At 36.6% G+C, this 25,289-nt stretch overlaps 1 protein-coding gene across 1 annotated transcript in view; it reads right to left on the bottom strand.

The window, feature by feature from the left end:
- Window positions 1–7,231: 7,231 nt before the first annotated feature.
- mbtps2 (membrane-bound transcription factor peptidase, site 2) overlaps window positions 7,232–25,289 on the bottom strand; it is a 77,443-nt gene continuing 59,385 nt past the window's right edge. Inside the window, exons 10-11 of the mRNA XM_039745576.1 lie at window positions 13,785–13,860; window positions 7,232–9,833 (exon numbers count right to left, since the gene is read on the bottom strand). Of these exons, the coding sequence (XP_039601510.1) occupies window positions 9,611–9,833; window positions 13,785–13,860 (299 nt within the window). The 3' untranslated portion in view covers window positions 7,232–9,610. The remainder of the gene's footprint in view (window positions 9,834–13,784; window positions 13,861–25,289) is intronic.

Here is a 25,289-nt window from a genome sequence, read left to right as displayed (position 1 = left end):
GGCCCTGGGGAAGACCCAGGACACGCTGGAGGGACTATGTCTCCCGGCTGGCCTGGGAACGCCTTGGGATTCTCCCGGAAGAGCTGGAAGAAGTGGCCGGGGAGAGGGAAGTCTGGGCCTCTCTGCTTAAGCTGCTGCCCCCGCGACCCGACCTCGGATAAGCGGAAGAGGATGGATGGATGGATGAATTTGCAAAAACCTTAAACTTTTTTCATGTCATTATGGGGTGTTATGTGTAGAATTCTGAGGAAAAAAATGAATTTATTCCATTTTGGAATAAGGCTGTAACATAACAAAATGTGGAAAAAGTGATGCACTGTATATTAAAGTGAGCAGAAGCCTCCATTCCGGGGTAAGCACAAGAAATAAAGGCTGGTGAGAATTACAAAGGACTGGAATGACAACAACCAGTTTCCATTGGGAATGGACAGAAACTCTCTCTTATCAGGTGTTTCATACATACTGTAAAGAATACCACTGGGCGCTTTGCATGCCGAGTGTCCTAGTAGGGTAACAAGCAAGACATTTGCATTAAAGAGAGGGTTACAATTGTGGTCTGAGCAGAGAAATGTCATGGCTCCCCTTCTCAGAGTGCAACAAACAGCTAGACTTGGCCCTCTCTAAGGCCAATAGAAGGCTGAAGGACCATTAATACTGTGCGTGTCCATGTAGCCATAAGGGTCCAAATGACAAGTTTTGTTGGCTGTCATATCCCACATATGTGCAAGTCTGCAACATCATGCCTTCACATTTTTGTGTCCCAGTGGTCCAAAGCGCACTGTCTGTGCATGCACTTGACAACAAATCACGGGCAAGTTCAAAGAAATGGCCAGTAAGCATGCATGGACCAATTCTACATCAGTACCACGTCACACGCACGCAAATCTTCCTATATAATAAGCTACGGTGGCTGTTTGTCTGTCCAGGATTTTAAATCACTTGTAGCTCGCAAACCATTTTACATATTGACTTGAAATTTGGTACACATATATTACGTGACGTCTACTATCCAATTTCAGGGTGATGATTTGTATTATTCTTTTTATTTTAATTGTAGAATCAACTCTTGGCAGCACGCAGCAGGACAGCCATGCAGCGCATGCGTATGGGCGCTGTTCTCATTCCCTACCACCTTCGCTAATCATTCTTGAGGCAGATTGAAGACTTAAATGCCAGCTTAAGTGAAAAATTAAATAAAAAGTACTAAGTAATTGCAACATAAAAACTAACAATCAGTTTTAACGCGAAAAGATGCAGATGAAAGAAGAGAAGCAGCGGGTCACTAGGGTGCAGAAAAGAAGATCAGGAAGCAGCAAGCGCGTCAACCTCTGAGCAAACGAATGGTAAACAGAGACAGAGAAAGAGTATGAAAACTAGGAATGCTCACGTCAAGTGTATTCACTGCACGTTATCGTGTAGTACGCCGTTACTGGTTTACTATAAACAAAGTGTCTGCAGCTCTCTGTGTCTATTCACTTTTGGACAATAAACAACTCTTCAGGCATTTAGGCACTTTAGGATCTGCAAGATGAGACTGTAACATGTGATCCTAGTTTTAGTTATGGGGTTGTCCCGAACTGAATTTTTTTCCCCAGAGCTTAGAAGGCAGCCCTGCCGCAAGAGGCTTGGATAGTGTGGAGATGGGAAAAATTATATGGACGTTAAGAGTTTGTGTGCTGGAAGGTGGTGGAGGAATAAAGGAATTGTGTATTTAAGTACCTGAAAATAGGCAAGTTGTGAAATCCTGCCTGGCAGACAAACACTTGAACCCATATGGTAAAGGAAGCCCCAGAGAGGCTTGTTGTTTTTTTTTTTTTTGTTTTACTGTTTGTGACTGTATGTTTTTATTGCCTTGTGCTTACTTGTGTAACACATTTTTATATTTGAGCATCTTGGAAACACAATGAGAGCACACCCTAGGGTGTACACGTGAAAAATAAGTGTACTTATGAACAATATCTCCTAATGTCATCAATCAGAAGGGAAAAAAAATAAGACAGCATTTAAGACACAATTACGAGCACATACAAGGATGTGGTGCTCAAAAGATTTCATTTCAATACAAAATATCTGCAGATGGAAGGCACTGTTTTGTAAATAGTTCAGTTCAAAAACCAGACAAACCAGATAAAAACAAAAACTGCGTAGATCTAAAGATAGAAATTCTAACACTTCTCTGGTTTCTTTGCTGTAATTTACAGTAGCACAGTTTAGCTTCTTTAGAACTGATCCAAGAGTAGAATAAAGGATTTTTACAAAGGGAATCCAAAATATGTCACTGTGCTCTATACACAAGGCCATAATGACCCAGATTACTCAAAACTATCCATGCTACCTGTCTAATACGGACTGAAATCTAAGTAATCAATGTAGACTGCAGTGTTAATATTTGCAGTCCACCATGCAATGCATGTGTCTCTGTAATATACCATTTGGTATGGGATTCGTAAAACCAGTGTTAATATTTGTAATACACCATCTATTGGAATGACAAATACATTTAATTACTGAAAATATTTGTGATGTACCACCTTTTGGAATGATAAAGACATAGCAACCAGATGGACACAAAGACACACAGACACATATCCTTTTATTAAGGTGGAAGCATTTACAAATGAACATAATTAAAACAGTCTACATTAATAATTATGAATCAACTACACTGGATCAGAATGATGAGGTTCCTGGTGGAGAACTAAGATGTGAATTATAGTATAAAGCTACAGGTACAGGGGATTAAAATGCTAGAGAGGAAAAGCTGGGTGTTTAGGCACATTTCAAATATGACAACTGATAAGAGCTTCATAAACATGCTTAGGAGAGTTCCAGACAATGAGACCTGTAAAGTTAAAATGTTTTAGCTTACAGTTACATTACAAATCTCTTGTATAAAGAAGGCTGATTTCAAGTAATCTCAGGTATATGGAAGGATGCAAGAAATGATAGGTAATATGGGATTTGGGGAAGAAGAATTTCAAAAATCAGCAGCACAGTTTTAATAGAGATGCACTACTGTACATGAAACCAGTCTAGTTAGGCCTTTTGAGGGCTGGTGTGTTTGTTATATTTGATCAGTCAGAAACCTGGCAGCTGAGGAAGAGAATTACAGTAACTGAATGGGGTAGTTATCAGTGGAGGACTGGAAGGGTTGTCCTCTAGCTGTGCTCTAAATTTCAAAACTCAGGGTGCTACTGAGCATGGCTCAAGAGCTGGTAACAGCAAATAATGGATGATGAGTGCAGAAATGAAGATCAAAAAGAGTCAAACCAACTGAGCTGACACAGAGATTCTACAGCAGGCTTCTTTGTATACTAAAACTGGTATAGTTCCCAGTGCCAAACCATGAGTGGCAACACATATCACTTGAGATGTGAATGATGACATTTTGCCACCAGGACTTACTTAGTTACTTTTATAACTAGGCCAGCTGCCCAGAATTTGACTGCCCTAATGCTACTTCTCTGTTAGCACTGGAAACTACTCACAACCAGACAAATTTTGTATTATTTACATCACATGTTCTTTCCAAAAGGTTCCTGAAACCAGGTGAATGTGTTTTAATTATGAGGAAAGTGCACATAACCTGGCGGAGTTATTTGTGTTTTCATTGAGTCAGAGGTACATTACAAACACTGAAATCAAAATTCTACAACACGCAAGTACCCATCGGGGACTCTTTCTTAAGTTGGGCTGAATCAGAAATCATTATCAAGGAAAGAAAAGAAATATTACATGATTACCAAACTATGAATATTCACTTTATTCTTCAGGATTCTATTTAGCATTATCCTGAGTCCTTATTTTTCCTTGTGAAATAAATTACTTATTTTTGGATTATTTTTGCAAAGTCAAGTGATGTCAGTATGGTGTCATTTTGCTTACTCTTTGTATGTGGATTCTACTATTTTTTGGTTGCTTTTCAAGTGTGCCTCCTTAATGTTTATAGTAAAACTTCTCAATGTTCGTCACGACATGCCACATCATTACACTTATGCTATAAATGATGATGACTTTCTCACTTAAAGGGATGGCTTTGAAATATAAATAAAAATCTAGAAAAATACTTTTTTTTTAGGATTTTAAAACTTTTTTCAATTTAATTGTGTGCTTTACTTTGGCCTTAGTATTTTTGTATAATTTAAATCTGTGTTCTGACTTTTGGAAACACTGATCATTCTTTTGCGTTTCTCAGCTCATCTCCTCTTCCACACTGCAATGATTTCTTTTAGGCTGAAAATTCCATATCCTAAAATCATTCATTCTTGAATAACATGGCTTAATATATGTCATTAATGGATACATGTCTTTTACTAGACACTGAAAAGGAAATTGCCCCTGGAGAAAAAAAGCGATGTGACATCACTGCCATTTGACAAAAAAATATGCAACACATGAATAATATTAATTTTCAGGGAGTTTAAATAAAAAAAAAAAAAAAAAAACTGGAAACAATTAACTAAAAGGTTAAATTTAACCTACAAACGATCCTGATTGTCTAATCCATGTCAATGAGAATGCCTTACATCAAGGATATGCTGAGTAGTGACATTGCGCTTCATTTCAGACTGTGGAGTCATGCAGATAAAAAGGCTGTACTTTATCTAGGCATTTATGCCCTGGGTACTATTTTTAAACACTCGCTTAGTTGTTTGGATTGATCTTCCTGTGCATTATGTTGGAAAAAATTATATTTTGTGGAAAATTGATTTAAATCCGCACTGGACATGAAGCATTTATCACAGTTTGGTTTAGATGAAACTTCTCAACATAATTTGAAAATCTTGATGTGTAACAAGAGAGTAGATGGGTGATTACAAATGAAATAGAAATGGGTATCATGCACACCATAAAAATGTGTCTTAATATAAACTATTTAAAAGAACTATTAGCTTTACAAATCTTTTCTTTGAATCTTCTAAATATCTGCCACTCACGTTTGATGCAATGTACACACCTTGTTTTTAAGTGTTCTTATTATTGCAAAACATCTCTAATAGAGGTATCAGCCTGGTTCTAGTTCCTGGTGGCTTCTAGTGGAAAGTGACATAAGTTTGAGTTAGTCTATGCAGGTTTTAAGCCCAGCTATTTCTTGCTTTTAATTAAACCATACACTTTCTGATACAGCTTAGTCCAATTCAGCTTTTCTGGCCACACTGGGCTCTAGGCCGAAACAAATCCTAGAGAAGGCTCCAGTCTATTCACAAATGCATACTCACACATATCTCAATTTATTTTTGAGTATAGATCTACAACACTGTTAACAATTGTCTGTCTCCAGCAGAGAGAGTTAGCTCCACGAATGGACCAGACTGAATGCTGGGAAATGCACTGTAGTAAAGCCACTCCGCTTAAGGTGATGAAAAAATAAGCACAACTACAAAAAACAATCCCATCACAAATAATTATTTTATACTTAACGTGTATTAAAGAATCATTCAGGATTGTCCACAAGAGTCTGTCAGGAGACTCCAAATACGCATCAATAGGGTATATATAGCTGTAGAGGTCAGAACACTCACGCTCCAACTCTGTTTTCTTCCATATTTTTGTTAGCTGATGTGCTTTTGCTCTCCTGGCTGTTGTCATGTCCAGGCAGTCCAGAGTGTCTGAATGCCAGGATGCAGCAATATTTTCTTTTTAACAACTTAAAAAACAATTTTGACACAATAAACAAGTTAGTGTTTAACAAGGAAATTCACACAATTTGCCCAACCAGTTTGTGAACCTGCCTTCTCCAAAAGCGAATAAAACAAAATAAAAATCTTCAAATTAGAACCTGCAGCAAACTATTAAAACCGTTTAATCATTTCACATATAAGCCAAATAAATAAAAAAAACACCATTATCTTATATATATATATATATATATATATATATATATATATATATATATATATATATATATATATATATATATATATATATACACTCACCTAAAGGATTATTAGGAACACCATACTAATACGGTGTTTGACCCCCTTTCGCCTTCAGAACTGCCTTAATTCTTCGTGGCATTGATTCAACAAGGTGCTGAAAGCATTCTTTAGAAATGTTGGCCCATATTGATAGGATAGCATCTTGCAGTTGATGGAGATTTGTGGGATGCACATCCAGGGCACGAAGCTCATGTTCCACCACATCCCAAAGATGCTCTATTGGGTTGAGATCTGGTGACTGTGGGTGCCATTTTAGTACAGTGAACTCATTGTCATGTTCAAGAAACCAATTTGAAATGATTTGAGCTTTGTGACATGGTGCATTATCCTGCTGGAAGTAGCCATCAGAGGATGGGTACATGGTGGTCATGAAGGGATGGACATGGTCAGAAACAATGCTCAGATAGCCCGTGGCATTTAAACGATGCCCAATTGGCACTAAGGGGCCTAAAGTGTGCCAAGAAAACATCCCCCACACCATTACACCACCACCACCAGCCTGCACAGTGGTAACAAGGCATGATGGATCCATGTTCTCATTCTGTTTACAGCAAATTCTGACTCTACCATTTGAATGTCTCAACAGAAATCGAGACTCATCAGACCAGGCAACATTTTTCCAGTCTTCAACTGTCCAATTTTGGTGAGCTCGTGCAAATTGTAGCCTCTTTTTTCCTATTTGTAGTGGAGATGAGTGGTACCCGGTGGGGTCTTCTGCTGTTGTAGCCCATCCTCCTCAAAGTTGTGCGTGTTGTGGCTTCACAAATGCTTTGCTGCATACCTCGGTTGTAACGAGTGGTTATTTCAGTCAAAGTTGCTCTTCTATCAGCTTGAATCAGTCGGCCCATTCTCCTCTGACCTCTAGCATCAACAAGGCATTTTAAGCCCACAGAACTGCCGCATACTGGATGTTTTTCCCTTTTCACACCATTCTTTGTAAACCCTAGAAATGGTTGTGCATGAAAATCCCAGTAACTGAGCAGATTGTGAAATACTCAGACCGGCCCGTCTGGCACCAACAACCATGCCACGCTCAAAATTGTTTAAATCACCTTTCTTTCCCATTCTGACATTCAGTTTGGAGTTCAGGAGATTGTCTTGACCAGGACCACACCCCTAAATGCATTGAAGCAACTGCCATGTGATTGGTTGATTAGATGATTGCATTAATGAGAAATTGAACAGGTGTTCCTAATAATCCTTTAGGTGAGTGTATATATATATATATATATATACACATACATACATACATACATACATATATATATATATATATTTAATATACAGTTTTTACTTGCAAGGGTTGTAAAACCATAAAACAAAATGAAAAATAAATGTAATGCTGTTAAAAACACCTTTTTTGCTTTTGACTATATAATTAATGAGAGAAATGTGAATATTAATGCACTCTGCATACCTAGCCCTGATTCAGCACACTTGGATTTACATTGCTGTACATTTACAACAAATTACATTTTCTACCTTGTTCTCCTTTAGTATCACAGATTTATAATTAAATCATTCAGATTGTATAAACGTTATACAAGATCTTGTAATGATATTACACAAAAATTGTCCACTGTATAATAGTGGCAATTGCTATATACTTTCAAGGGTTGTTGGTGTAGTCCTTTATTTTTCAACTTACCAATATCAAATAAGATATCAAAACTGCAAGTTTAAAATGTGGCAGACATGCAAGTAATCTCTAATGCCATTTTTGTCCTGTAAGGAGATAACCCATTTAAAAAAAAAGAAAACACAATTAAACATCACAGTTCTGCTAAGTTAAATGAACACTGGGAAACAGAACTGATAAACCTTTCCTTTTGGTTTACAAGTAGCGCATATATATATATCACTCTCCCTTAAGAAATGCCCTCTTTCACATTAAGATAATGCAAGTGTAAATTGTCCATTATTTTCTTAAAGAATATCATGCTGGGATGTTTAAAGAAACTTATAACATTTACAGATTAAGTTATTTCCATACTTTACATAAGCATGCATAAACATAGGTATGTGACCACATCAATACCAAGTAAGCATGTAACCTAAATCTTACTCAACACAAACAAAGCTTTATCGCATATGGATGCTATAGGTATTATTCATTCAGACTCCACAGCTTGTTGCCTCCATTTAAGAGAGTGCAACAATGCTCAAGGGTTTAGGCTCCAACACAATTCCAGGAAACTGGGCCTGAATTCCAACTAGTCACTGGCTATGTTGAATATTCACGCTCTGTGTAGATTTTTCTGTGGTTGCTGTTTTTCTCCTCCATCCCAAAGACATGTACGTAAAGGTGACTGACAACTCTAAGAAGGTCTGGATGTGTGCTCGACTCTGGCAATGTACTGGGACTATCCAGAATCGGTCCCTGTCCTTTAATTACTTTGTCACAGTAAGATCCATCTTCCTGTGATTCTAAATTTGGAAAAGGAGGACCAGACACACAGACTTACAGATAATGAATATGAGTTTTCCTTTACAAGTTGAGCTCTCATTAATGAGTACATGTCAATAAAATGGGCAGAGTCTTAATGTTAAGGCAGGGCAGTAACATATCTTACACTGCAGAATAATGCAGGCTACTTTAAAAACAACTAAAATAAATTTCTAATTGCTAATTACCACTTATTTACATGATTGCTTAATTTTATTATGTTTTCATTTTTTATTGTTGGTCAGAGAAGGAACTCTACAACATAACAACAGGGGGGCTAGTCTGTATTAAAAGTACATAGAATGTGAGGATTGTATTCTAGAGAAGCTAAAAAAAAAATCTAGGGTCATATACCACTAAAAATATGTTTATGGATCAGCTGTTTTTCTTAATTATGAGTTTGGATTGATCAAATTTTCTAAAATATAAATATCAGTTGACTAACAGCTTATCTGAAATCAAAACAAGTATGTTCTTATTAGCTTAAACATAATGACTACATAACAATCTTAATCTACATACAATTTTTTGTTTATTAACCCTGTCTTAAACATACTTATTAAAAGATTTTAAATGACTTTAAATCTTCAATAAGTGCACAGAGTCACCAATATTTAATCAAGTATCTACAGGAGAAAAAAGTGTTTAAAGTGTAAATATAAAAACAGTGATCCTGCACTGTTAGTTAACTTCATGCGAAGTCTGATAAATGTAATGCTCTTCCTAAAAATCTTATGACATTCATCTTCCTACATGTTATCCTGAAAAGTTTGGGCATTTTTTTTCTACATTGTTTGCATATTAGCTTATGCAAAAGGGACAACCACAGAGACCTCACTTAAGTTACAGAACTTAATTGCTTTGAAGATGGTTTCTTTTAAACATTGTTATGAAAGCCAATATATTTGTTTCCTTCAAATTTGTAAACAGAAAGCCCGCTAATATATATTCTGAGAGAAAACCAAAAAATAAAAGTCATGTGAACCCGTCAGCTAATGCTAGATGTGGTGAAGCATCAAGCTGCTTATTTATAAAAACAAGCATTCAATTAAAAATGTTTCTACTATTTGTAAAACATACAGTATTAAAATTTAAAATTTACAGAACTATTACCCTTTTAAAAAGTTTAAAATGGTGTGATAATTTTACAGTTTTTAAGCCTTTCATCTCCAGCTTGTAATAAAAACAAGATATGTCTTGAAATTGAGTATTTCCAACTTAAAGGCTACCTAGCAGTGACCATCCACAATCCTAAAGCTACATTGGATGCTAGGAGGATACTCCCTCCAAGTAAGATAAAAAATCCTAACAGTTCTCTGTTTTGCTTTTCCACAATCAAAGAGGAAAACGTAGCTTCCAGAAAGGAAGATAGTATCCATTGACCATCCAGTGCAAAGCAAGGTACAGCATTAATAACTGCAAGGGCCCCTGAAAGAGATATCACATATCTGTTGAAATAATGTCAAGGTTTATAGACAATCATGTGCATAAGATGATAATAAAGTCAGTCAACAGAAATGCTCTCTTATAATTAACAACTAGAATCATAAGCATAACCAGCTTTAAATTGAAGGAATCTTTTTTAAATTTCCTGAATATTTTGATTATTTTATGCCAAAAATATAATTTCAGAAACTCCAAAACACCTTGCTCTAGGCAAATTGTTTATGCTTACTTGCTTATTGCATTACCTCGTTAACGTCATATTTTTTAACATTAGACAAAATTAGTGGACAGGAATGGCAGTAATTTGTAGGGTCATGATTGTTACATGCACTTAGTACAGTGAAATTCATAACTTGTTATGTTTTCTATTAAAAAGTCAAATTTCTCACCACTAACAAGTACCATAATCAATGAGTATGACATCTTCAGGACGAAACTTCTGTTTTCTTTATCCACATTCTAATGAAGGAAATACTCCGATGGAGTCTAAATGGTATCAGTATGACTGTGTGTGCAGGTGTGTGAGTGGAAATAAATATTACTAGGCAACCCCCATCCAGGGCTGATTCCAGCATTTTCTTTGTAAATAACATACTGGAATCTCAACTGTAAGGTTTTGGGATTTAACTGACCAACGCACTGTATGACCCAGAGTATGTCATTTAGTCTGCCTCTGCTTCAACGGTAAAACAAATGTCTGTAAACTGTTGTACTTCGTTCTGTATCTGTACTTTTAAAATGCCCTTGGATGGTGTTCATTAAAGACAGGCTCTACTTAAAATAAAGTATGAAAATAATATTTAAATTTAATAGTCATTCAGAACATACACAGTTGTGAAAATTGTGATGAAATAATCATTTATTATGGTAGAAAAGATTTACATACTTATCTCATGATTGCATAAATACTCAAGATATAATTTTTCTTTGACTTAGCCTATATACCTTACTAGATTTAGAATTAGTGCCACCATAATAGAAACCAGTGTGCAGCGAAAAGCAACCAATATTTTGTAATCTTTTAATTTCAACCATGTGTTAAAATACTGAAAACTTTACATGATATACAGTTCATTGGATTACCTAACATCTGCCATAATAAGTTCATTGTTCACAAATAATTTTACAGCCAAATAGAATACTTCCTCATCTTTGAATAAACAAACCTAAAACATCCTCACCCTTGAAAAACTTAAAAAATTAACTGAAAATGTTTTGAAGTCATCTCTATACTTTGGCATGGTCCTTTACCAATAAAACAAAAACTTTTTTAATGTACTTCACTTTCATCTGTTGCTAACAGCTTTTATAGATTTTTTACCTGTTAAACACAAGAATTCCTGAAGCTTACAAAAAAACTCGTAATCCCAGCCCACCTTAAATCCCTTTACACCTCTACCATCAGCATCTTTTGTTTTGTAAATGTGTTGATCAGCACAAGCAGCAAGCAGTCTGCTGTCCCATCCCCAGCTTTGACAGAGCTCAACTCGGGCAAAACGTTTTCCCAGCTCAAGCCAAGGCTCCTTATCTGCATGTGATATGCCTGGAGATGTACTGTATAGATTAAATAATACAGTATATTGTTATTTTGAATACATGCATTTCATGTGTGTTTCATGTCTACAAAGATCTGGGTAAGTGAAGGTTGAAAGGAAATGCGAGAAATGCAAGAAATGCTGAACACATAGCTAAAGCAGAAAATTTTTCAATGTTAGACTAATAATGACGAGAAGTGTATAATGTGTGAAGAGTTTAGTCCAAACATCAAATAAATACGTGTGCTTTTATTCAAGGATATAACCAAAAAAAAAAGAAGCATTCAATTTACATATGGCTGTCAATGAGTTAAAAACTCAAGCTCAAATGTCAGTTGACAGAGAGTTTGCATGTATTCTTGAATGGTGCAGAGGTAAGGAACTGCTGCCTTATAACCCAAAGGTCCCAGGTTCGAGACCGAGCACTCCATGTTTTGAGTAGTGTGCTGCTATTATTATTTCTACAATATAATAAAAACGTACATTTGACCTGAGTCAGTAACAGCCCGTGTACATTTTGGCTACTTGCAAAAGTTAGCGCTTGTTTTTTTATTATTCAGTTTTATTCTCTTAGTGACGTTCACGTGGTACAACAAACTTGCCTCTCCCTCTTTGAGTTGATGGCATGCTATATATCTCCATTCTTTTCACAAGTGCAGCACTGTGGCTGATGCCTGCTCAGAACTGTTTGTTGTACCAGCAATCAAAGATACAATGTCCCGTGACCTCTATCAGACTGGACAATGGCAGGACCATAGCAACAGACAGCTTCTTCACAGCATTTTCACCAGCATACAGACTGCTGTTCACCACAACGCAACTCTGCTTGTCACCATAAAGTAAAATGGGACTTCCACCTGCAGCTAAAGTCACTTCAGTACGGGAGCAATTCAGCACGCTAGTGTTTAGACCTGACAGCACCGTGCTGATGGTGTATTCCCCCTTAAAGAGGAAGCCTTTGGTTTCAATCTCTAACAGCCCATGACTAACTCCAACAAAATTAAACCTGTTTGATTTTGTCTTTAGTTGTAGGGGATGGCTCTGTGTGCATGACAGCTGATTACCAATCAATGCTAATCTGGGGGTACAATGCATTAAATGCAATAATGAGGAATAAGGAACCTGGGTTCTTTGGACATCACTAGCATGAAGGAAGAATGCCTGGCTGATGTTTCCTGTTTTAAATACCAAAACAGAATGGAGAAAAGATTTAAAAAGAGCAGAGATTGCGGCTGAACTCGCTGTACCTGTTAAATTTTTGCACAGCACAGGTTTTGTCAGGCAGTATGCTACTTCCTGGCCAAAAAAGGGTGAGCATGACTGTGCTGGAAGGTCATTCCACGATCACCAAATGTGACATGGCTATCCATTTCCAGTTTCCTAAACTGACACTGTCCAGCAACGAGATCAGCAACTGCAGTTGGCAAATCTGACATACCCCATGAATAGAAGTTGCATACTGTGACAACTTAAGCTATGTTGATAAAGTGTGGTGTGAAGGACATTCAATAAGCAAGTGGAAGCTGAGGTTGATGTACTAGATGAAAACATGGAAGGACTATATGGTGGCGTTAAAATGTAGAACAAAATAGTGACCTCAAGTAAATACACACTTTTGTGTTAACAACTGCCTATTAGGCCCCAAGGAGTAATTACATTGTTTTACTTACTGAAAATCAAGAGTTGTGGGGATTATCATAACCTTCTACATGAGAGACAAAATATACAGCAATTGTTTGAAAGGCCATAGATACTTAGTCTGTTCTAAGAGCAAAGTGGGGACTTCAGCTTTGTTCCCAAGATAGCCCTAGTATTGTCTTCTGAAGAATTGCATTCATATGTTTTGCTGTTGAAGTAAGACAAGGCAGCAGGACTTTAGCTGAGTGATTTTAAACACCTACAGTATGTGGAAAAGCTTGTACAAGACACATTACTGTTTTTCCTATTTTGTTGTTTCTCTTTAATACATTTTTAATACTAACTTTTATACTAAAAATCTATTAGCTTTATAAAACCATTGGTGTAATGTCTTTGCATCACTCTTCACTACTTGCATACAGCACATTTTAATATCATTATCACAGCAACAAATTAAATACTGCACAAAAACCAAGCATTACTGTCCAGATTCATTAGAGACTTAACATCAGGCATGGTGTGCAAGAATTTCACTTTAAACTAAATATGATTAAAATATAGTTGCAAACTAAATTCTGAAAGTGTTAATGAAATGCAGAATAAAATTCCCTTTTTCATAGTGGTCTTCCACAATAATAATTCTGTACACTGTAAGTACCACATTGCTTATATGACTCAAAATTTGTATATACAGTACTAAATGAATAAAAACCATATGGACTTAAAATATTTGTACATACTCTTAACGAAAAGTAATAAATTTCAATTGAAAAAGGATACTTGCAAAATGTTTCCATTACTACCGGCAAATCAAAATGAAGAAATCCATGCCGTGGCACAAAGTTTGTTATGCTCACTGAAATAAAAGGGAAGAAAAAACAAATCACTTTAATGATGAAAGAGTACAAAAAGTAATTACAGCGAAAATGCAAATGTTCACTTTATGATTACAATAATTGGAAGGTGAGTATCTCACTTATAACAAAATAAATATAATTTAGAGGTTCAGCCAGCTTCCCAATATCAGAGGAGTTAATAATGGATGGATGGATGGATGAATTTCTCAAATCTGTTGTATATTTAAAAAAGGAAACTGAATTTTTCATTGGGTAGTGCTTTGAAATCTGAACTTAGTATTTTAAATATACACTAATTTAGAGATTATTTTGCATGCTTCAGTCTTTAAAATTGCAGTATTTAAAGCTGTAAAATACACAGTTCAACCAAATACATTTGTAAAAACCTCTTCTATAAAAATACTCCTTTATTAAATTTACACTGATTTTTTTTCTTTAGATGATCATTTATTGTGCTTAGAAAAGAGAACCACCAAAGCATCTTTAAGATTCCTCAAATTAATTCAGTTCTGTCTTTCTTTTCAGTTAGTATTACTGTTTGAATTATACATATATATATATTGTCATACACGTGCGCATGGGTGGCAGCTAAAGGGTTTGAGTGACGGCAGTTCTGAGGCATGCCGGGATGTGGCAGAGAGCACTGACTCTTTTTCTTCCTTTCCTGTAGACCATTCCCGGGAGATTCCATCTGGCTCTCTTGACGTCACTTTCGGGACCGAGCCTTACCAGCTCCGGCCCCTGTTATTTCACGTACGGGCTCGATCTAATGACTGAAGATCACGTGCCCGATCCTTATGACCTCACTTCCTGTCTTCACCTTTAAAAGCCTGCCCTTTTCCCTCAGTCTTGTTTTGGACTTGTTTGTATGCACTTCAGTGCTGTGTATTTCCATAAAAAGAACGACTTTGCAGCCAGGATACCAGATTATACGGGTGGCTGCCCCAAATCTTTATTTGAGTATGTCTCGTTATTGTGACTATATATATATATATCTGTATCTATATCTATATATATCTATATATATATATATATATATATATATATATATATATATATATACACACACACACACACACATTAAATTTATATCTATATATATATATATATATATATATATATCTATATATCTATATATATCTATATATATATAGCAAAATACCTGCGCTTTGCAGCGGCGAAGTCCTGCCATAAAAGTTTTATTAAAAAGAAAATTAAACCTTTTTAAACTGAGGGAAAATATACCAATAATTATTTGTTAAGGATCTCTTTGTATACCACATTGTGAGATCGGCCCTCCGGTTGGAATATGACCAAGCTGTGCGCTGAGCATACTCTTAAGCATGCAATGTACAGTTGGTCATGTGAACAGTAATCTTGTTTCAAATCTCACAGCTTGGATTGCTGCTGTCCAAATCGGTGTGAGTTTCATGGTTTGTTTCAATTACAACAGTATTTGTAGGACTTGTGTTGAAGTGACATTCGGCATCTGTCAAGCGTTGTAAGTATACAACCAGTTTCATCGATAACTTCACATCCAGCTTTTGAGAGTTTAAACATTCATAAACATCAAAGTGTCCACTACTGAAATCGTCACCTGTGAATCTAAGATGTTTAAGAGGCATTGGCGGTTGTCCAAAGGTGTAAAATATTTGGCCATTTTGGTACACTTGAAAGCGACAACCGAACAATTCAACGGCAGCCATCAACTCACATGCAGAACCATAGGTGAAGGGCTTAAGCATTTCACTCTTATAGTGCTCCTGTGTAGTATAATTATCTCCTGTACCATCATCAGTCCACACCTTGAACCTGTCCCAGTCATTCAATACATAAGACACAATGTTTCTCCAGATATCAGGAGTGAGCCTGATATGGCCGTGCAATATGTAACACAGAGAATGGAAAAGATAGGTGCCATCTCCGGGCATGGAAACCACTCAGTAAGTGACAGTTCTTTGATCGATGGTGATCACCTCGATAGACATGTTAATGCAGGTACGGTTGGAATGATAAAGGAAACGGGTACCTGAACAATGTAAAGTACAGTAAGTCTAAAATACCTACACAATAACCATAATCGTAATAAATGAACAATAAAACAGCGGAGAAGCCGTGGATTAAATAAAAAGGCTGTAGTTATCAGCAGGGAGACGTGAATCCCATGGCGAAGCAAGGAAGGGAATGAAGTGACTGGAGTGACGGACGGCCTTATATAGGCAGGCAGCCAACAACGTGGGAGGCGTTGGGATGGGGGACCCAACGCCGCCTCACACGGTGACTGAGCTGCAGGCTATGGACATATATATGTACGTAAGTAGGATTCAGTTAGCGTTAAGAACCCGCGTACCAAATTTCATGAAGATGGGCCCATAAATAACAAAGACTGTTGAAAAGTTCAATATGGCGGCCGACAGTGGCATCATACCACCGAAATAAGTACCAAATTTCAGCCTTCTACCTACACGGGAAGTTGGAGAATTAGTGACGTTGGAAAGTTCAATATGGCGGCTGACAGTGGCATCATACCACCAAAATAAGTATGTACATTGGTTTCAGTTAGCGCAGGGAAGCCGCCTACCAAATTTCGTGAAGATGGGGCCATGAATAAGAAAGTTCAACATGGTGGACGTTGTTGACCGTTATGCGTAGAATTTCGAAATGAAACCTGCTTAACTTTTGTAAGTAAGCTATAAGGAATGAGCCTGCCAAATTTCACCCTTCTACCTACACGGGAAGCTGGAGAATTAGTGACGTTTGGAAAATTCAATATGGCGGCCGACAGTGGCGTCATACCATCGAAATAAGTAAGTACATCGGTTTCGGTTAGGGCAGGGAAGCCACCTACCAAATTTTGTGAAGATGGGGCCATAAATAAGAAAGTTCAACATAGCGGACGTTGTCGACCGTTATGACCGTTACGCGTAGAATTTAGAAATAAAACGTGCTTAACTTCTGTAAGAAAGCTGTAAGGAATAAGCCTGCCAAATTTCACCCTTCTACCTACACGGGAAGTTGGAGAATTAGTGATGAGTCAGTGAGTGAGTGAGTGAGTGAGTGAGTCAGTGAGGGCTTTGCCTTTTATTAGTATAGATACATATATACACATACATATATACACATTTACATATCATATCATATCATATTATATATATATATATATATATATATATATATATATATATATATATATATATACACACACACATATATGAAAAATATATACATTTGAGCCACACAAGCTTTATTCTCCAAGATCCTGGAACTCTGACAAAAACTTGTACAGCAAACACACACAACCCATTTACAGATGCTGCAGATAATTGGGTTTCAAATAAAGAAAGTGTAATAGATTAATTATAAATGTCTAGGACATTATGCAATTTGTAATTATTTTTAAACTATGTGGTTTGCTCTGTGTTAGTATTGGCAGCAGCAGGTCCAGCTCAGCACTGGTCACACACGGAGTTCCTTAATGCTCCTCCTCTTCTGTATTGGCCATGTAATTAGTACCTTTTTTTTGTGGATGATACTCAGATCTATTACAGTAGAAAAAGTGAAAGTTCATTAGAGCATTCTCAGCTCACAAGCTGCTTCAATGAAATTAAAACCCAGATGAAACAAAACTCTTTAAAATTAAAGCTGAAGCTAAGCTAATTGGCACTAAAGATTTGCTTAAGAACATGAGCTCCTTCTTATTGACTCTTGGTGATGATGTCATCAGACCTCCTTCTTCTGCTAGGAATTCTGGTGTTATTTCTAATTCCTCTCTTATTCTACACATATTCATTACATTAAACTTTAATTCCACTTTTATAACATATCCCATGTTAGCTCATGCCTTTCCTTTTCCAATGCTAAGAAACTTGTCCATGTTTTTATTACATCCTGCACTGACTACTCTAACTCCCTACTGGCAGGTACTCCTTGAAATTTGTTATCACAGTTCAAGTTGGCAGAAAACTTTCCTGCAAGATAGAGCCTTTGTCAGACTTTGTTGCAACCTCTCTAAATCAATGACATCAGCCAACTCAATTCATTCTTTCAACAAACAACTTATTTGTTCTAGAAAGCATTTAACTTACCCTAACTTTATGACCCTTCTTTCAATTTAACCTTTATGTCCAGATGCAAAGGACGATTTGTATTTCTGCCACAAATTATGTTATTTGTTCAGGATTTTCTTGTAGTATTCATATTTTTTGTATTTTGTTCAGGTTTATTGTCTATTGTTGCAAAGCTTTGTATACCTAGTATTTATCTTTATTTATTGTTTTATGCAAATATTATTTGTATCCAGTGCTGTATATGTTGTTGTTCTTTCTGAAATTCTGTGAAGTACTTTGAGCATGTCAAAGGTGCTATATAAATAGTGTATTATTAGTTTTATAATCATTATTATTAACTTACAGTGTCCCATCTAACTACTTTTATCAATGGCATAATTACTTTTGTTCATCATATTCCATCAGTGCAAACACTGGCCTAAACAATTCAAAGCTGACTGCTGGTAATACCATCCATGTTTTGTTCACCTTACAGACAGTTATAAAAAAAATGGAGTAGCATCCACACCAACACAGTCATCCGCATTCTGAAATAACTTCTGTGACAACTATACCTGATAATAATGTTAAGAATTTATATATAAAAATGTCATGAGCAAGGATAAAGTAAACAGGTAACAGCAATGACTACTGCACTGATTGCAGAAGATCTTTACCTCAGGTGGTAATATCAGATCTGTCGGGCAGCAGTGAAACTAAGGAAAATGGCCCACATGTGGCTGTGGAAGTTAAGCACAAAGTTTATCTCACTTACAATGCTGTCTTTACCAAGGATAGAGATTTCGACAGTGAGCCAATGTAACGGTGTTCAACATGTATAATTTTATAGCGGTTAATCTGGCACTGCTGATAACTGAGATATAACTGTTAGGCTTCACTATGACATCAAATCCAGCTGTTGATATGCTAACCAATCTGCATCTAAAGGCCATGTCACCATTGACAACATTTCCTGCAGTCTTAGTCATTATTTATATAATCTTAACAAGTCAAAGGCAGTTGGCGGCACAATCCCCAATGTGTGTGTGTATGCCCAGGATTAGTTCCTGCCTTGCACCCTGTGTTGGCTGGGATTGGCTCCAGCAGACCCCCGTGACCCTGTAGTTAGGATATAGCTGTAATGGATGTATATATATTGATATATATATATATATATATATATATTGGATATATATATATGGAGATATATATATATATATATATATATATATATATATATATATATATATATGTATTTATATATATATATATATATATATATATATATATATATATATATATATATGTATATATATATATATATATATATATATATATATATATATATATATATATATTGTATATATATATATATATATATATATATATACACACACAGTGGTGTGAAAAACTATTTGCCCCTTCCTGATTTCTTATTCTTTTGCATGTTTGTCACACAAAATGTTTCTGATCATCAAACACATTTAACCATTAGTCAAATATAACACAAGTAAACACAAAATGCAGTTTTTAAATGATGGTTTTATTATTTAGGGAGAAAAAATCCAAACCTACATGGCCCTGTGTGAAAAAGTAATTGCCCCTGAACCTAATAACTGGTTGGGCCACCCTTAGCAGCAATAACTGCAATCAAGCGTTTGCGATAACTTGCAATGAGTCTTTTACAGCGCTCTGGAGGAATTTTGGCCCACTCATCTTTGCAGAATTGTTGTAATTCAGCTTTATTTGAGGTTTTCTAGCATGAACCGCCTTTTTAAGGTCATGCCATAGCATCTCAATTGGATTCAGGTCAGGACTTTGACTAGGCCACTCCAAAGTCTTCATTTTGTTTTCTTCAGCCATTCAGAGGTGGATTTGCTGGTGTGTTTTGGGTCATTGTCCTGTTGCAGCACCCAAGATCGCTTCAGCTTGAGTTGACGAACAGATGGCGGACATTCTCCTTCAGGAGTTTTTGGTAGACAGTAGAATTCATGGTTCCATCTATCACAGCAAGCCTTCCAGGTCCTGAAGCAGCAAAACAACCCCAGACCATCACACTACCACCACCATATTTTACTGTTGGTATGATGTTCTTTTCTGAAATGCTGTGTTCCTTTTACGCCAGATGTAACGGACATTTGCCTTCCAAAAGTTCAACTTTTGTCTCATCAGTCCACAAGGTATTTTCCCAAAAGTCTTGGCAATCATTGAGATGTTTCTTAGCAAAATTGAGACAGCCCTAATGTTCTTTTTGCTTAACAGTGGTTTGCGTCTTGGAAATCTGCCATGCAGGCCGTTTTGCCCAGTCTCTTTCTTATGGTGGAGTCGTGAACACTGACCTTAATTGAGGCAAGTGAGGCCTGCAGTTCTTTAGACGTTGTCCTGGGGTCTTTTGTGACCTCTCGGATGAGTCGTCTCTGCACTCTTGGGGTAATTTTGGTCGGCCGGCCACTCCTGGGAAGGTTCACCACTGTTCCATGTTTTTGCCATTTGTGGATAATGGCTCTCACTGTGGTTCGCTGGAGTCCCAAAGCTTTAGAAATGGCTTTATAACCTTTACCAGACTGATAGATCTCAATTACTTCTGTTCTCATTTGTTCCTGAATTTCTTTGGATCTTGGCATTATGTCTAGCTTTTGAGGTGCTTTTGGTCTACTTCTCTGTGTCAGGCAGCTCCTATTTAAGTGATTTCTTGATTGAAACAGGTGTGGCAGTAATCAGGCCTGGGGGTGGCTACGGAAATTGAACTCAGGTGTGATACACCACAGTTAGGTTATTTTTAACAAGGGGGCAATTACTTTTTCACACAGGGCCATGTAGGTTTGGATTTTTTCTCCCTAAATAATAAAAACCATCATTTAAAAACTTCATTTTGTGTTTACTTGTGTTATATTTGACTAATGGTTAAATGTGTTTGATAATCAGAAACATTTTGTGTGACAAACATGCAAAAGAATAAGAAATCAGGAAGGGGGCAAATAGTTTTTCACACCACTGTATATATACATATACATAGTAATCCCTTGCTATATCGCGCTTCGACTTTCGCGGCTTCACTCTATCGCGGATTTTATATGTAAGCATATCTAAATATATAACGCTATTGGCGGATGGCTGAGAAGCTAACCAATCAGAGCATGCAGTTAAGTTATTGTGTGCTGTATGGCTCAGTGACGGAGCCATACAGGTCGATTCCACGGTGTTAACCAGGAAGTCTCGTCTCGCTCATTCAGCATCAACGTTGTTTCGCTGTGAAAAGAGTTAACTTGTGTGCTCTTTTATGTTTATCTTTGTGCATTGTCAAGCCCTTCATTATGGCTACAAAACGATCTGCTCCTGCTTCAGGGGCCGTGACCAAGCGCCAACGGAAGATGTTAATGATTGCCGAAAACGTAAACGTTTTGGATATTTTGAAGGAAAGGAAAAGCTACACCGCTGTAGGACGCCATTACGGCATCAATGAGGCTATGATTCTTTTTATTTAAAAAGTAGGAAAAGAATATAAGATCTACAGCCGCAGTGTCCTTTTAAACAGGGTGCAAAACGAGTTATAAGTGGATGTAATAAGGCAGTAGTTTGGATGGAATCTGCTTTAGGGATTTGGATTGAAGTCTGCTGGCGGTGCTATACAGTTGCCGGAAGAGGCTACTTTAGAAGAGCTGTAGCGCTCTCCTTTGTTGTGCAGCAAAACTAAACTCCTCGTTATCGGACAAGTCATCGTGTCATTGTTGGTGAGTAACCATAATTTTCTACTTACAGTACTTAGTACATGTACGTACGTTTAGTGTCACTGTACACACATTTACCGTATACAATTTTTCTTGCATTGTACGTATTTATTGCCGGTGGCCTGTCTATCGTAATGGCTGTAACATACAGTATATGATATCGGAGAAACTTGATATCTTTAAAATAATATTTAGGTTTTACTGTATATAAACAGTGTGTTTACATACATAATTTGAATGAATCTTACCTAATATCTAAGAGAATACAAAGGGTTTATGCTGTATAACTGTGCGGGGAATATTTATAAACAGTGTGGGAGAGTTTATAAAGGCTTAAAATATATAAAAATAACCATACAAACATATGGTTTCTACTTCGCGGATTTTCACCTATCGTGGGGGTCTGGAATGCAACCCCCACGATCGATGAGGGATTACTGTGTGTGTGTGTATATATATATATATATATATATATATATATATATATATATATATATATATATATATATATATATATAGAGATATAGATATAGATATAGATATAGATAGATAGATAGATAGATAGATAGATGAACTGATCACCCAAAGCCATAAAGTTAAAGATATCATTTCTTTTCAGCATTTTATGAAATATTAATGTATTAATGTGAAACAGTGAAACAAAGGAAAGGAGTGTCATGCAAATGTTTGAGGTCTCATATATCCTTTTACCAAGGTCTTAAGACCTAAATTAGTCCTTTAGGGCTATGACTTGTTCACTGTATAAATAATGACATACAAAACCTAGTCCCAACAATCAGTAACCATACAGTGCATCCGGAAAGTATTCACAGCGCATCACTTTTTCCACATTTTGTTATGTTACAGCCTTATTCTAAAATGGATTAAATTCATTTTTTTCTCAGAATTCTACACACAACACCCCATAATGGCAATGTGAAAAATGTTTACTTGAGATTTTTGCAAATTTATTAAAAATAAAAAAACTGAGAAATCACATGTACATAAGTACATGTCTCTGGACTGTGGGAGGAAACCGGAGTACCAGGAGGAAACCCACGCACACACATGGAGAAAATGTAAACTCCATGCAGGGAGGACCTGGGAAGCGAGCCCGGGTCTCCTAACGCGAGGCAGCAGCACTACCCACTGCGCCACCTTGCCACCCTTAGCTGTAAGTCAGAACCAGAAATTCACTACTGTGTGCTCATAATTCCACAGGTCGATGCTAAGCATAAGATTTGTCTTGTTTTAGTATAATTTCATAATGCATTCTTTATGAAATTGTTAAGAACTGAAACAAAATAATAATTTACTAAAAATATTTTTAGTTTTCATTTTTGAATGAATATTCTTGTCATTAGACTTTAACCCTTGTTACTTTAGCTAAATTCTAAAACAGAAAGTACTCCACCATGAGCCCGCCGTATATATTCATCCAGTGAATGTCAGCTGGTGAAGGAGGGTGGGTGTTTACAAAGCATTTGAAGTGACAGAGCAAGCTGAATACAGGTGCATAAAGTGTATGAAAAAAAGTGACTTACTGTGCCACTTTTATTTGTGGTTGTAGTAAATCAAGATGTAATTCAAACGCTGGAAATCAGAATGTGCTGGTCAACAAAACCTTTACCGCATGGACAGAAAAATCACGAGTGACTAACATATCAGTTTATTTCTCAGGTGCCTGCATTTTGTTGATAATAATTCACCTGTCACTTCGCACAGGAGAAATCCTTTTTGAAAATAAAACAGCACTGATCCGAGAGACTGACTAGGTCATCATATAAGATCAGCATATTTTTACTGACCAATCACTTTGCTTTAAAAAAAATTGTTTAACAATGAAGTGATACTAGCCTTGCAAATGTCTCTACTTAAGTACAGGTGGGTAGGTGAAGAGTCTCTGCCAACTGGTGAAACACTAGACATGTTTTTGTATTTATTCTATATTTATTAATTTTTTTTTAGTTTATATTCACAGCTCAAAATACCTGATATTGTGAAAATAATCCAGTAGCCAAATTATGTTTTCAGGTCTGCAGGTGGCAAAATTCTGTCTATAAATTGTATGTACCTGAGGCGGAATCACAGATCAATATAGCTGGTACAAAATGACAAAGCCCAGTATGGGAGATTTTTGAATACAATATTGAAGGCATTCATTATAAGCACATTGCTTTGGATTTAAATACGCTGTGTGCAGTAGAGATTTACAGGAAAAATCCAAAGAATGGATTCAAATAAATACAAGCATAATCTGGAAGCATAAATCACACCATCTGTAAAATGTTCAAGTTAGAAAGAGGATGGGTCCAACAACAAGGTCAAGAAAAACACCTCAAAATCTACAATGAAATACCTCAAGGGGAACAAGCTGACGGTTTTGCAATAGTCTTCACAGTTACCCCGACCTAAACATCATTGAAAATCTGTGGATAGACCTCAGTAGAACAGTTTATGCAAGGGGCCCCAAGAATCTTCTAGAATTAGAAGCCTTTTGCAAGGACTATTAGCTGGCTACAAAAAGCATTTACAAGCTGTGATATATTTGCCAAAGTGGGTGTTATTAACTACTGACCATGTTGGGTGCCCAGATTTTTGCTTCCAGCCCTTTTAATTTTTTTGGTACTTTGTACCTGTGAATGATGGAAATAAAAATGAAATCTTAAAATATTAAAGAAATGTCATCCTTTTGGTCATCTTCTGCTCACTGCCTACACTTTTGCAAGCCACTGCAGAGATTATATATATATATATATATATATATATATATATATATATATATATATATATATATATATATATATATATATATATATATATATATATATATATATATATATATATATATATATATATATACATATACACACACACACTCACCTAAAGGATTATTAGGAACACCATACTAATACGGTGTTTGACCCCCTTTCGCCTTCAGAACTGCCTTAATTCTACGTGGCATTGATTCAGCAAGCTGCTGAAAGCATTCTTTACAGATGTTGGCCCATATTGATAGGATAGCATCTTGCAGTTGATGGAGATTTGTGGGATGCACATCCAGGGCACGAAGCTCCCGTTCCACCACATCCCAAAGATGCTCTATTGGGTTGAGATCTGGTGACTGTGGGGGCATTTTAGTACAGTGAACTCATTGTCATGTTCAAGAAACCAATTTGAAATAATTCGAGCTTTGTGACATGGTGCATTATCCTGCTGGAAGTAGCCATCAGAGGATGGGTACATGGTGGTCATGAAGGGATGGATATGGTCAGAAACAATGCTCAGGTAGCCCGTGGCATTTAAACGATGCCCAATTGGCACTAAGGGGCCTAAAGTGTGCCAAGAAAACATCCCCCACACAATTACACCACCACCACCAGCCTGCACAGTGGGAACAAGGCATGATGGATCCATGTTCTCATTCTGTTTACGCAAAAATTCTGACTCTATCATTTGAATGTCTCAACAGAAATCGAGACTCATCAGACCAGGCAACATTTTTCCAGTCTTCAACTGTCCAATTTTGGTGAGCTCGTGCAAATTGTAGCCTCTTTCTCCTATTTGTAGTGGAGATGAGTGGTACCCGGTGGGGTCTTCTGCTGTTGTAGCCCATCCGCCTCAAGGTTGTGCATGTTTTGGCTTCACAAATGC

Source organism: Polypterus senegalus, chromosome 2 (assembly GCF_016835505.1).
Source record: "Polypterus senegalus isolate Bchr_013 chromosome 2, ASM1683550v1, whole genome shotgun sequence".
NCBI lineage: Eukaryota > Metazoa > Chordata > Cladistia > Polypteriformes > Polypteridae > Polypterus > Polypterus senegalus.
This window is presented reverse-complemented; position numbering and strand designations above follow the sequence as displayed.